General features: G+C 47.3%; 1 protein-coding gene across 1 annotated transcript in view; it reads left to right on the forward strand.

Moving 5' to 3' along the window:
• Positions 1 to 4,710: 4,710 nt before the first annotated feature.
• The window catches only part of tnfrsf21 (tumor necrosis factor receptor superfamily, member 21), a gene marked incomplete at both ends in the record, with an annotated part of 64,418 nt that continues 54,128 nt past the window's right edge, over positions 4,711 to 15,000 (forward strand). Inside the window, one exon of the mRNA XM_083643075.1 lies at positions 4,711 to 4,737. Within this exon, the coding sequence (XP_083499201.1) occupies positions 4,711 to 4,737 (27 nt within the window). The remainder of the gene's footprint in view (positions 4,738 to 15,000) is intronic.

Here is a 15,000-nt window from a genome sequence, read left to right on the forward strand (position 1 = left end):
TAATGCACTTTTTATACTCTTTTTTAAAGTTTTGTTGTGATGCTTTTAAATGTCCATTTTATTCTCTTGAACACACCAGTATCATGGCACAGACAGACCCTGAAAACTGAGGGAACATCTTTTGATTCACAAATACACTAGATTCTAGAAAGAAGGCAGACTCTTTGAACCCTGCAAGCCAGACAGAAGGAGACGCTGATAGACGGATGTCTGCCCGCTACTTCAATACATGAGCTTGTTTTGATGTGTGCAGGAGGTGATGCTCGTCAGTCTGATGCTCGTCAATGTGATGCTCGTCAGTCTGATGCTCGTCAGTCTGATGCTCGTCAGTCTGCCTGTGAAGACGACGACGACGACATAAAAGCATTTACAGAAGCAGTGAAGAGCAGAGAGATGGGGGGTAGAGACAAAGGTGTTTGTATAAGGCACAGACTTTGTGTCAGTGGGCTACTTTCAAACCTTTCAGGGTCTCTTTATGAAAAGCAGTGCAAAACAAACACACACACACACACACACACACACACACACACACACACAAGCACTCTCTCTCTCCTCTACTCGGTCACTCTCTCATACACACACAGGCCAATCCTCTTCCCCCCACATGATCACATGATGCTTATATTCAGTTCTATATAAGGACAGTTCACCTAGTAACTGCAGTCTGGGGATCAACCCACACAGCCAGTCCACTGAGGCTATAATAATAATAATAATACATTTATCTTATATAGCGCTTTTCTAAATACTCAAAGTCGCTTTACAGAAAACACAGAAATAAATACTTTAATTTGAAACATTCATGAAAGGTGGAAACAGTAGGTAGAGTGGAGTGAGGTTAGGAGGAGAAGGCGAGGTTGAAGAGGTGGGTCTTGAGGGCCTGTTTGAAGGATGTTATGGACTTAGATTGACGGATGTGGATGGGGAGACTGTTCCAGAGGGTGGGTGCGGCAACTGAGAAGGCCCTGTCACCCCATGTCCGGAGCTTGGTCCTGGGGATCGTCAAGCAGTTGGTGTCTCTGGACCTGAGGCTGCGGGTAGGGACGTGGCGGGGGAGGAGATCAGAGAGGTAGGGGGGGGGGGCAGGTTGTTGAGGGCTTTGTAGGTGATGAGTAGAAGGTTGTAGTTGATCTGGTATTTGACTGGAAGCCAGTGGAGGTTATGGAGGACGGGAGTGATGTGGTCTCGGCGGTGGGTGGAGGTGTGGAGGCGGGCAGCGGAGTTCTGGACGTATTGGAGTTTGTTGATGATTTTGTGGGGGGAACCGTAGAGGATGCTATTGCAGTAGTCGACTGGCCAGTGGACTGGCTATCAACCCACACAGCCAGTCCACTGAGCTATCAACCCACACAGCCAGTCCACTGAGGCTATCAACCCACACAGCCAGTCCACTGAGGATATCAACCCACACAGCCAGTCCACTGAGGCTATCAACCCACACAGCCAGTCCACTGAGGCTATCAACCCACACAGCCAGTCCACTGAGGCTATCAACCCACACAGCCAGTCCACTGAGGCTATCAACCCACACAGCCAGTCCACTGAGGATATCAACCCACACAGCCAGTCCACTGAGGATATCAACCCACACAGCCAGTCCACTGAGGATATCAACCCACACAGCCAGTCCACTGAGGCTATCAACCCACACAGCCAGTCCACTGAGGCTATCAACCCACACAGCCAGTCCACGCTCTTCCTGTATCACTCTCTCCCTCCCTCCCTGCCCGCCTGCTCTTCCTGTATCACTCCCTCCCTCCCTCGCTCCCTCCCTCCCTGCCCGCCTGCTCTTCCTGTATCACTCCCTCCCTCGCTCCCTCCCTCCCTGCCCACCTGCTCTTCCTGTATCACTCCCTCCCTCCCTCTCTCCCTCCCTGCCCACCTGCTCTTCCTGTATCACTCCCTCCCTCGCTCCCTCCCTCCCTGCCCGCCTGCTCTTCCTGTATCACTCCCTCCCTCGCTCCCTCCCTCCCTGCCCGCCTGCTCTTCCTGTATCACTCCCTCCCTCGCTCCCTGCCCGCCTGCTCTTCCTGTATCACTCCCTCCCTCCCTCCCTCCCTCCCTGCCCGCCTGCTCTTCCTGTATCACTCCCTCCCTCCCTGCCCGCCTGCTCTTCCTGTATCACTCCCTCCCTCTCTCCCTCCCTGCCCGCCTGCTCTTCCTGTATCACTCCCTCCCTCCCTCTCTCCCTCCCTGCCCGCCTGCTCTTCCTGTATCACTCCCTCCCTCCCTCCCTCCCTGCCCGCCTGCTCTTCCTGTATCACTCCCTCCCTCCCTCCCTGCCCGCCTGCTCTTCCTGTATCACTCCCTCCCTCCCTCCCTCCCTCCCTCCCTCTCTCCCTCCCTGCCCGCCCGCTCTTCCTGTATCACTCCCTCCCTCCCTCTCTCCCTCCCTGCCCGCCCGCTCTTCCTGTATCACTCCCTCCCTCCCTCCCTCCCTCCCTCTCTCCCTCCCTGCCCGCCCGCTCTTCCTGTATCACTCCCTCCCTCCCTCCCTCCCTGCCCGCCTGCTCTTCCCCCTCCACGTGCGGAGCAGATGGTGTGCTACTCTTTGATCAGCTGTAGCTATTTGCAGTAACGTCTGAGGCTATAAGCAGGCCGCAGCGCATTACGGACTGTTTACCGGCTGACCCACTCCACTGCACGCTTTCTGACTGGGTATCTTGATAGCATGATGTTAAGTGGATGCTTTGACATTGCCGGAAAATGTCCTGCAGGCTGACTGGATAGTTAGATTTGCTGCCTGTCTGGATGATGGCTTGCTGGCTGGTGGACTGACTGACTGACTGACTGACTGCACTGTTGCCTGGCAGGCTCCTTGGGACAGATGACTGGCTGGCTGGCTCACAGCCTACCTCCGTGTTTGCTCCACTGACACATAATGAGACTCAGGCTGCTGTGTGGGTCAGTGGTGGCCCTGTTATCCCAGTTGGTGTCTGACACCATGTTGAGGGATTTAGTCGGCGCTGATCCAGTTAGAAACCTGCCTTCAGGATGGTCGTGATGATTGGACCATATGGAGCAGTGACTGCTTGTGAGTCACAGCAGGTCCTGTTGTTCATGGAGTTATGTGAAGAGTGGAAACGTCCTTATAAATGCCTTAGGTTCCATTTTGATTGTCACATTTCCTAAAGGTTAAAATCACCAATATAACATTGTGTTTTCCCACGCCACTTTTGCAACTTTGTCACTAGGTTTATAGCAACTTATCAGACCATAACCTCCCTGGTAACTTCTCAAAAGCAACAAATTAAGCTTTTGGTTTCGGCCACTGAAAAAAATATATAGCCTAGCGTTACGTTTGACTCCCAAAGCATTTGGTATATCAAGAAAAATGTGGGTCATGAGGCTCGACCAGTTGAGAACCACTGGTGTAGAGTCTACACCAGAGAGACTGGATGGTCTACACTGTAGTCTCTCTCCCTGCTCACCTGTGTGCACATTTTTGTTCTGTTCTTTTGTTTGTGCTGTCTACTCCTTAGTTTTAGGTATTGTTAGGCTATAACTTTTACGGAGGTGTGTCTCCCTAAAGGAAGTAACTGCAAGTAGGCTAACAGTAGGCCCACCTATCCATGGTGTGTGTGTGTGTGTGTGTGTGTGTGTGTGTGTATATTATTATATAAAATAACTTATAATAAGTACTTTACAGTGACAAGAAAGTTAATCTGAGGTAATCGACCCAAATCTAGGTAAGAACGACAAGTAACTTGCTCGGCTGATTTCTTATGGACCCCTTGCATCAAGTTGCATGGGATTCCACGCACATTTCTTACAAGCACATGGGAACTTGATGCGGCTGGTAGCGCTATTTTGTAATATTAATGTTGGTATATGTATGTTTTGTTTGTTTTTGTTTTTTGTCTGAGCCTGTTTTTGTTTTCTATGTTCTGAAAATTATAAAATAAAATATGAAAAAAAAAAACGACCCAAATCTGATAAAAACACAAGAAAAATAAACACAAATAAAATGTTATTTTCATGAAAACAGTATGAAAGAAAAGAGACATAGCCCACGTTGGTCCACCTGCTGCTGCAAGCCACATGCAACCTCCACCCGGAAGCAGGTTTGTTTCAGCCCCTTACGTGAGTCTTGCGGAGCTCTGATTGGCTGAGGAGTGTCAGTAGGGCCCGCCCCCCCCCCCTCCTGCGCTACGTCACCGCCTCCCTCCCGTGCTGGCGCTGCTGCTGCTGCAGAAGAGCGGACAGCCGCACCGCACTGACAGCCTGGACCAGGCGAGGAGAGGCAGCGACCTATCCCACTCTGGCCCTCATCCAATCACCGCTATGGGAATGACTACCCCGTTCTTTGTGAACCAAGCCCTCATCCCGTACTACCTGAAGCCCGTCCACCTGGAGCCTGCACAGACTATACAGCTCTGCCGCAGTTGAGGCTGTCGCTGCATCAGAGACCCAGCCCAGGTACACTACACACCACACCGGAGTGCATCAGAGACCCAGCCCAGGTACACACCACCACACCGGAGTGCATCAGAGACCCAGCCCAGGTACACTACACACCACACCGGAGTGCATCAGAGACCCAGCCCAGGTACACACCACACCGGAGTGCCGCACTGATGCGAGCCGAGCAGCATCGATGATGAGCCGCCTTCACACATGACAAGTGCCCTTTCTCTTTTGCACACAACTTGGACAAGGACATTTGACTCGACGCTCCTCGGAGTCTGATCTGTCATGATCTGGGGGGAAATGCCTCTCGTGTGCGTGTCAGCGGTGGTGGTGAGTAAAGTGACCTTATGCGTCCACACATCCAGGCGACGTGTTTTAATTGTATTCTCTTTATTAACGACTCCTCCAGCAGGTTCTCCATTTAAAGGCGCAGTGCCTGTTCTTACAGTTCCCCCCCCCCCCCCCTTTCCAGTTTGGCCCGACCTAAACTCACCTCCCCAAGATAAGATGTTTCATACTTCGATTGCTCCACTATACGATAAAGCCTCGGTTTCTAAAGGTTTATCATCTCTTGAGTAATATCTAATGTATTGATATGGACGAAAAGCACAATACAGTGTACGGTGGTGGAGGGATGGAGAAAGAGCAAGCACTCAGCTATTGTTGTTTTTGATTTTGTCTCTGACCCAAATCTGAGAATATTTGTTATTGTGAGATTATGATTTTGTCCAGAATTCCATGACTATCTGACTGTACTGTAGGTAGGAGAGATAAAACAGTGGAACTATGATGAAAATAGTCATTCTAAAATGACAAAATAATGATGTCATTATAACATCATATTATCATTATTGTTATTGTTATATAGCTTACAAGAATAGATCCTAACTTCATAGACTATCATGGATGGATTTCAAATGATGGGTGTGTCATTTTGGAGTGAAATCAATGTCTTAAATATTGAGTGACAGTGTCGTGATGATCAGTAAGTGTTGTGAGCTCATCGTGGCTCACTCACAGTGCAGTCTAGTGAGTCAGACAGAGGCAGTTTGCCTTTGTCTCCTCCTCACCAAGCACAGAGAGGCTGCGGAGATGTCAGCCCTCTGATGTTGTTGTGATGGAAGACACACAGAAGTCTCTAAATGTGTGGGTTTGTCAGGGCTTCCACGCCCAGTTAGACATCAAACTCAATGCTTTTTCAACGGCTTTAAGGGCTTGTTTGGTGAAATTCAAGGGGCTCAATATTGTTATGTTTTGGGGGGTAATTGCCAAAATGAGACATCATTGAGGCTTAATCTTTGACTTTTCAAGTCATCAAATCATGCTGAAATCATACTGTATCACTGCTGTATCAACACGTAAATCTCCACCACAGTGTTTTCCTCAGGATGTGAAGTGCTTACAAAAAGCTTTCAAGGCCATCTTCATTCATCTTCCAAAAGCTTAAAGGCGTTCTTTTATTTTTCTCAGATCCGTTTTGTCAAGGTCCACAGGAGGTAATGGAGGTAGCCAGTATGGAAATAGCAAGTAGGCAACTTACTCACCAACGTTTAAAATACACTTGCAACTGAATGTACAGGAGCCTAGTTTATGAGGTGATAACAGTGGGGAGGGTCAAACCTCCCTACTGGAAAACAGTAAAGTATATTTTCGTACACTATAAGTACAATGTAATAACATCTACAGTAACTAGCTGCAGTTAAGGTTTTGGCTTGTGTGCATGTTTACTTGTAATAAAGTATAGATTTTTTTTTCTTCACTTTTTAGCGTCCGCACAACTTACATCAGCAGCAGCCCTGCCCCCAGCTATCCATGTTAATTATTGTAAAAGAGAGAGAGAGAGAGAGAGAGAGAAAGAGAGAGAGAGAGAGAGAGAGAAAGAGAGAGAGAGAGAGAGAGAGAGGGAGAGAGAAAGAGAGAGAGAGAGAAAGAGAGAGAGAGAGAGAGAGAGAGAGACAGAGGCAAACATACATTTCCCCCCAGGCATGTTTTGATTCTTTTATTCTAAGGACTCCTCCAGCAGGTTCTCCATTAAAGGCACAGTACGTGTTGTTTTCCCCTCCAGTTTGTCCCGACCTGAACTCACCTCTCATCTAATAAGATATTTTTAACTCGATAAAGCTCGGTTTGTCTCGTGAGTAATATCTCATGTGTTCCTCTATGGAAAGCACAATAAGTACAGTGGAAGGATGGACAGCAGTCTATTGTTGAGCCCATAGCACTTCTGTTTGCCAAACACCTGGAGATGTCGCTCAATTACCTCTTATCTATTGACACAAACTGTGACGACAAAGGAACCGTTTGATTCCACAACGTCTGAGGAGAAAAGCAACGCAAAACAAAGCTCAGGGCTACTAGACACGTTCAATGGCTTCCTCTCTCAAAAGGACAGATGAGATGGTCATCTCCCTGTTTTACTAGCCGAGCTAACGAAACACGCAACTGTCGAGATGAGCCAGTTCCACATGTCGGATTTTCACCAAAAGTGAATCGTTTCTCTCACGCCACATTACCAAATTGTTTCACGTTATGAAATGCTCACATAGTTAAAGGGGACATGAGATCTGCCTGTTCCAGCCACTTTAGGAATTTGAGGCAAATTATTGCAACACCACGCGAACAATCAGCGCTTTATCCGGGCCACCCTTCAACCACTGGAGGCAGTTTTGGAGAAAAGAACAGAGCAGATAAATTAGTCTCCACTGCCCTCATCAGTCTCCACTGCCCCCATGTCTCCACTGCCCCACGAGTCTCCACTGCCCCCATGAGTCTCCACTGCCCCCATGAGTCTCCACTGCCCCCATGTCTACACTGCCCCCATGTCTCCACTGCCCCATGAGTCTCCACTGCCCCCATGAGTCTCCACTGCCCCCATGAGTCTCCACTGCCCCCATGAGTCTCCACTGCCCCCATGTCTCCACTGCCCCCATGAGTCTCCACTGCCCCATGAGTCTCCACTGCCCCCATGTCTCCACTGCCCCCATGTCTCCACTGCCCCATGAGTCTCCACTGCCCCCATGTCTCCACTGCCCCCATGAGTCTCCACTGCCCCATGAGTCTCCACTGCCCCCATGTCTCCACTGCCCCCATGAGTCTCCACTGCCCCCATGTCTCCACTGCCCCCATGAGTCTCCACTGCCCCATGAGTCTCCACTGCCCCCATGTCTCCACTGCCCCCATGTCTCCACTGCCCCCATGAGTCTCCACTGCCCCCATGTCTCCACTGCCCCCATGAGTCTCCACTGCCCCATGAGTCTCCACTGCCCCATGAGTCTCCACTGCCCCCATGAGTCTCCACTGCCCCCATGAGTCTCCACTGCCCCATGAGTCTCCACTGCCCCATGAGTCTCCACTGCCCCCATGAGTCTCCACTGCCCCATGTCTCCACTGCCCCCATGAGTCTCCACTGCCCCCATGAGTCTCCACTGCCCCCATGAGTCTCCACTGCCCCATGAGTCTCCACTGCCCCATGAGCCTCCACAGCTGGTATTAAAAGTTAATCCGTTCTTCCTTGCCATCTTTCCACTTTTTGAGATATCCTGCTAACAAACAGACAAAATGAGGCAAATAAAAAACTCTGTCCTATTGCGTTGGTTAGTAATGTTGACATAAAACCATCTCTCATGAAATTCCACCAAATGTGCACTTTAAATTACAGTAGCTGTAAAATATTTATGAAGTCTAATAACCTTCATTATCTTTGATGTACACGCTTAAAATAGACTACTGGGCTTTCAGTACTAGTCTGACTCCACAAAACTAATCATCTCTTGGACTGGGAATGAAAAAAATATATACAAATAATACTGTAGGTTAATAAAGGCAGTCAGCCTAATGATTTGATGATGATGATAATGATACTTTCTGCCATGAAGGATGAGCCCAGGGTTCCTCCCTGTGAGGACCTGCTGCCTGACTCTGTGGTTGGACAGGCAGGACCTGCTGCTCAACACAGAATAATCATGGCTGCCAATGCAGGAGGCTTGGTTTGTTTCCTGGGTATTGTCAGAGATGAGTTCAGCGTGTGTTGTCAGAGATGAGTTCAGTGTGTGTTGTCACAGATGAGTTCAGCGTGTGTTGTCACAGATGAGTTCAGTGTGTGTTGTCACAGATGAGTTCAGCGTGTGTTGTCACAGATGAGTTCAGTGTGTGTTGTCACAGATGAGTTCAGCGTGTGTTGTTAGAGATGAGTTCAGTGTGTGTTGTCAGAGATGAGTTCAGTGTGTGTTGTCAGAGATGAGTTCAGTGTGTGTTGTCAGAGATGAGTTCAGTGTGTGTTGTTAGAGATGAGTTCAGTGTGTGTTGTCAGAGATGAGTTCAGTGTGTGTTGTCAGAGATGAGTTCAGCGTGTGTTGTCATTGATGAGTTCAGCGTGTGTTGTCAGAGATGAGTTCAGCGTGTGTTGTCAGTAGGGCTGGGTATCGAGTTTCGATACTTACTTGGCACCGAAATGGAAACATCGATACTAAGGGGTATCGAAGCCTCCCTTGTCAATCGATACCAATTTTCGATACCAAAACAAAACAGCGTCATTGAGCCTATAAGCATGCGACATGCTTGCACGCCGCGCTCTAATACGGCTGGTGATTGGCTGTCATGTAGAGGCATGCAGGAAACGTTACGCCCACTTTAGCCGGTGTGTTTGTTGTGACTGTGAGCCAGGCGTGCGGTGCGGATAGTATACAAGAAGTTAGCCACTCAAGCTACTCCTATCCTGGAGTACCATATGGGGAAGATGATGAAAAGCAGGAAAAGAAACAGAAACAACACGGACTGGTTTCCACAGACAAGAGAAATAATTGAGAGGTGGGTCAGCTCAGCTTACCGCAAGTTAGCGGTTATCAGATCCCTCAGTCTGACAAATCCATGCATCTGGCTGTGAGTTGTAGCATTAGATCGTTTAATTGCCGCCGTAACGTTATGCGCAAGTGGGCATTGTGTATTTTTAGCAACTCGTTAACAAACGCTGATGTCATGATAGTTTGTTGAATGTAAATGCAATTCATTTATATTGATTGGCTAGTCAGTGAAGTTGAGCTGTCTCGTCAGATTTGACAAGAATGACGTTCTGTTGCAGCAGTGAGCACACTGATCTGCAACGCTAGCGTTAATGTTTAATTAATTAGCGTTAACGTTATGTGCAAGCGGGCAGTTATCGCCCATGTATTTTTAGCAACTCGTTAACAAACGCTGATGTCATGATAGTTTGTTGAATATAAATGCGATTCACTTTGTGGCATATAAGGCTATATTGATAGGCTAGTCAATGCTCAACTAGTCTTCCATGCTGCATGAAGTGGAGCCATCTCATCAGTTTGGACAAGAATAGAGTTCTGTTGCATCAGTGAGCATTAAACCCTGATTTGCAACTCTCTGTTTTGCACTGAAAACTATTCCACTGATTTATTTGTTTTAGCTACATTTCTTTCCTTTGTAGTACTCCAATATTTTTTGTAGGGATGGCAATATGTTTAGAGAACTTAAAGTTATGTTAAATACAGTAGGTTTTATTTTTTTCTGCTGTAAAACTTAAGATGGGGGGAAAACTAAAGATTTGTAAAATAATTTCAATGTGTAATGCAGTTTTATTTTTGTTAAAATGGATTTTTCTAAAAATTGGTATCGAAAAAAGTATCGTTCAGGAACCGGTATCGAAATCCAAGTATCGAAACGGTATCGATATCGAAAAATTTTGAACGATACCCAGCCCTAGTTGTCAGAGATGAGTTCAGTGTGTGTTGTTAGAGATGAGTTCAGCGTGTGTTGTCAGAGATGAGTTCAGTGTGTGTTGTTAGAGATGAGTTCAGTGTGTGTTGTCAGAGATGAGTTCAGTGTGTGTTGTTAGAGATTAGTTCAGTGTGTGTTGTCAGAGTTGAGTTCAGTGTGTGTTGTCAGAGATGAGTTCAGTGTGTGTTGTTAGAGATGAGTTCAGCGTGTGTTGTCAGAGATGAGTTCAGTGTGTGTTGTTAGAGATGAGTTCAGTGTGTGTTGTCAGAGATGAGTTCAGTGTGTGTTGTTAGAGATGAGTTCAGCGTGTGTTGTTAGAGTTCAGCGTGTGTTGTCAGAGATGAGTTCAGCGTGTGTTGTTAGAGATGAGTTCAGTGTGTGTTGTTAGAGATGAGTTCAGCGTGTGTTGTTAGAGATGAGTTCAGTGTGTGTTGTCAGAGTTGAGTTCAGTGTGTGTTGTCAGAGATTAGTTCAGCGTGTGTTGTTAGAGATGAGTTCAGTGTGTGTTGTCAGAGTTGAGTTCAGTGTGTGTTGTCAGAGATTAGTTCAGCGTGTGTTGTTAGAGATGAGTTCAGCGTGTGTTGTTAGAGATGAGTTCAGTGTGTGTTGTCAGAGTTGAGTTCAGTGTGTGTTGTCAGAGATTAGTTCAGCGTGTGTTGTTAGAGATGAGTTCAGTGTGTGTTGTCAGAGTTGAGTTCAGTGTGTGTTGTCAGAGATTAGTTCAGCGTGTGTTGTTAGAGTTGAGTTCAGCGTGTGTTGTTAGAGATTAGTTCAGTGTGTGTTGTTAGAGATGAGTTCAGTGTGTGTTGTTAGAGATGAGTTCAGTGTGTGTTGTCAGAGATGAATTCAGCGTGTTCAGAGATGAATTCAGCATGACTGAATCCAAACAGAGCCTCTCTCTGTGAGCTGACATGATTTGAGACCACGGCACAGAGAAGCATGGGGGACACAGCAACAGGTGCTACTGTGTGTATGTGTGTGTGCGTGTGCGGATGTGCGTGTGCGCGTGTGTGTGTGTGTGTGTGTGTGTGGTGTGTGTGTTGTGTGTGCTTGTGTGTTTTTGTGGGTGTTTTGTGAGCATTTTGTGGGTGTTTTTGTGGATGTATGTGTGTGTTTGTGCATGTGAATATGTTTGTGCAGAGAGTGTGTGTGTGTCCACGTGTTTGTGGTGGGCCCCACTTTAATTGGGTAATAATTACGGCTTAATCTTTTTTGCCACACACACATACACACACACACACACACACACACACACACACACACACACACACACACACACACACACACACACACACACACACACATTACACACACACATACACACACACACACACACACACACACACACACACACATACAAACACACACACACATATACACAAAAACACATCCCGGCCACACGCATGGGTGTGTTTTGTGTATACATCTCATTATGTAACACACTTGCTCCATCACACGTACACACACACACACACACACACACACACACACACACACACACACACACACACACACACACACACACACACACACACTACCACACACAGCATCCTACACAGTAGCTTTACTGTGTTCTCTCATCTTGCCATGTGGGCTACAGTCAGTCCATCCTGGACTCCACCTTGAGCCATCTGGAATCTCTCCCAACCCCCGTGACTCAGTCTTTACATCTGGTCAGTGGCAAGGAACCTATAAAAGAAGGAAGAGTCATGACATCCATACCAATGTTCTTCTAATCCTCTGCTTTTGGCCAGACCTTGGTGCCAGTTCTATTGAAGCGTATGGGAGATGCATGGTAAATGGTAAATGGGCAGCATTTATATAGTGCTTTTATCCGAAGCGCTTTACAATGTGCCTACATTCACCCATTCACACACCGAAGGCGGCCAGCTGCCACGCAGGGTGCTGGCACAGCCATCAGGAGCAATTTGGGGTTCAGTGTCTTGCCCAAGGACACTTCGACATGCAGACTGGAGAGCCGGGGATCGAACCAGCGACCTTCTGGATAGTGGACGACTAGTCTCGCTGGCCAGCCTCCTCTCCCTTCCGTCCGAGGAGTCTGGCGCCGCAGGTCTCCATAGTGGGATTGCGATGGGCGGCGCTTAGCGGCAGTGCCCTTGGAAAATAGTTTCAAACAATCCAACTTGCCGTTTTCAGCGTGTAGCAACGAGCTAGCGTGTAGGTTTCTGCCGTTAGCTTGCTAGCTAGTTAGCGTTGTTGTTTTCACTGCGGCGGCAGGGCACTATTTACAGCGACACACAGGGAGGAGGGAGCGGAAGCCGCTCTGATTGCCATGGTCGGAGCCAATCACAGAGCTTGTAATGAGCCGGGAGCGGACATCCGGCAGCGACTGAAACAGTCGCTCCAATGGGAGAGCAGCTATAGAGCAGGGGAGGGTTTATCCCAGTTATGGAGACCTGCGGCGCCAGACTCCTCGGACAGAAGGGAGAGGAGGCTGAAGGGAGAGGAGGCTGAAGGGAGAGGAGGCTGGCCAGCTGAAGGGAGAGGAGGCTGGCCAGCTGAAGGGAGAGGAGGCTGGCCAGCTGAAGGGAGAGGAGGCTGGCCAGCTGAAGGGAGAGGAGGCTGGCCAGCGAGACTAGTGGACGACACGCTCTACCTCCTGAGCCACAGCCGCCCGCATCGAGAAGCACACTAAAATCCAACATGTCTACGTCGTGTGACCTTTGATAAAGAAATGCCTCTACCAGATGACAGAACACACTTCAGAGAATAGGCCAGCCCTGTAAAGTAGGTCTATAATCATGCTTCTCCACACATCTCCCATAGGCTTCAATAGAACTGGCACCAAGGTCTGGCCAAAAGCAGAGGATTAGAAGAACATTGGTATGGATGTCATGACTCTTCCTTCTTTCATAGGTTCCTTGGTTGGTGGTAACGTTTGTTGCTAAGCAGAATGAGCAGAAAGGTGTTTACTGGGTGGTGCTGTTGTTGCCTGTAGATAACACAGCGCCGCCTAGAGGAGAGCATGACACAGATAGTCCAGCTCTTCCCTGATAGCGACAGAGGCTCTGCGGGTTGCAACAATGGCATGCAGCGTGTGTGTCTCCACGTGTGTCTGGATCGCTGGTTATTTTGGGATGTTGTTAGTAAATGTAAAAATACCCCCAGCAAAGGATCCTCTGCCTGGTGCCCATCTCAGGTTTCGCCTGGATGGGTTGACTTGCCCTTTGTGTGCTAGTCATGAGTCTGCCTGCATAATGCTGCAGGCACCACTTTTACAGGTGTAGCTTACAGGTGCTATACGAGTAAGTGTTTTAGCATCCATAAATGATGACCACATTACCTTTGAGATATCAGTGGAATTGCCATAAACAAAGCAGACCACTGTCACCACTGTGAGAAGACAAGCTAAAACGCCAATACATCTCCACCGACAAAGGGTCAATCTCTCTACATTGTTTTCTCACAGTGAAGAAGAGTGGCAGCCTTGTGACACTGGTTTGGAGATCGCAGGAAATTATTGCTTTACGGCACAAAGCAGGAACGGTTCTTCCAGCAGAGATCAAGTTTTCAGAGTTTCTTGTGATAGTAGATGATGCAGAGAATGAAAAACCTCTGGAGAAATTCAAGGTGTAAGATGATTTGTCCCGGGAGTGGGCAGTTGTTTTTGCAGGAGGACACACAAAATAAGTAAAACATGAAATGAAAACATATAAATTCCATCATGTTCAAACTCTTTTGCAAAGCCAAAGAGAAAACCTTTCACCTCTGACAGGAAGCAGGAAGGGTTATAGGAACTGTGGTCTTGAATTTGAGAAACTCTAACACTACTCTAGCCTAGATCTAAGCTACCAATCTTCTTGAGTATGGTTTTATTGGTTTACAGTAACCATAGCAACATGCATTTTATTTGACATCGTTTTAAGAATGCTACATATAGCACCCTTCCAGTAAGCCCATCAGCTTTGAAATCCGTAGCACAGTTGTTGATATCAGCAATAATGCATCTTGCAGCTAAGCTAACGTTACGAACCCTTGACGAAGCTCTTGTGCTTTTTTGACAACAGCGCTGCCGCCATGATGTAGCAGTGGAACAAACTATTAGCCTTCAGTTCAATGTAAACATGATGTAGCAGTGGAACAAGCTATTAGCCTTCAGTTCAATGTAAACATGATGTAGCAGTGGAACAAGCTATTAGCCTTCAGTTCAATGTAAACATGTGTAGCAGTGGAACAAGCTATTAGCCTTCAGTTCAATGTTAGCATGATGTAGCAGTGGAACAAGCTATTAACCTTCAGTTCAATGTAAACATGATGTAGCAGTGGATTGAGTGGAACAGCTATTAGCCTTCAGTTCAATGTAAACATGATGTAGCAGTGGAACAAGCTATTAACCTTCAGTTCAATGTAAACATGATGTAGCAGTGGAACAAGCTATTAGCCTTCAGTTCAATGTAAACATGATGTAGCAGTGGAACAAGCTATTAGCCTTCAGTTCAATGTAAACATGATGTAGCAGTGGAACAGCTATTAGCCTTCAGTTCAATGTAAACATGATGTAGCTGTGGAACAAGCTATTAACCTTCAGTTCAATGTAAACATGATGTAGCAGTGGAACAAGCTATTAACCTTCAGTTCAATGTAAACATGATGTAGCAGTGGAACAAGCTATTAACCTTCAGTTCAATGTAAACATGTTGTAGCAGTGGAACAAGCTATTAGCCATCAGTTCAATGTAAACATGATGTAGCAGTGGAACAAGCTATTAGCCTTCAGTTCAATGTAAACATGATGTAGCAGTGGAACAAGCTATTAGCCTTCAGTTCAATGTAAACATGATGTAGCAGTGGAACAAGCTATTAGCCTTCAGTTCAATGTAAACATGATGTAGCAGTGGAACAA

This window comes from Poromitra crassiceps, assembly GCF_964638095.1.
Source record: "Poromitra crassiceps genome assembly, chromosome: 9".
NCBI classification, from domain to species: domain Eukaryota; kingdom Metazoa; phylum Chordata; class Actinopteri; order Beryciformes; family Melamphaidae; genus Poromitra; species Poromitra crassiceps.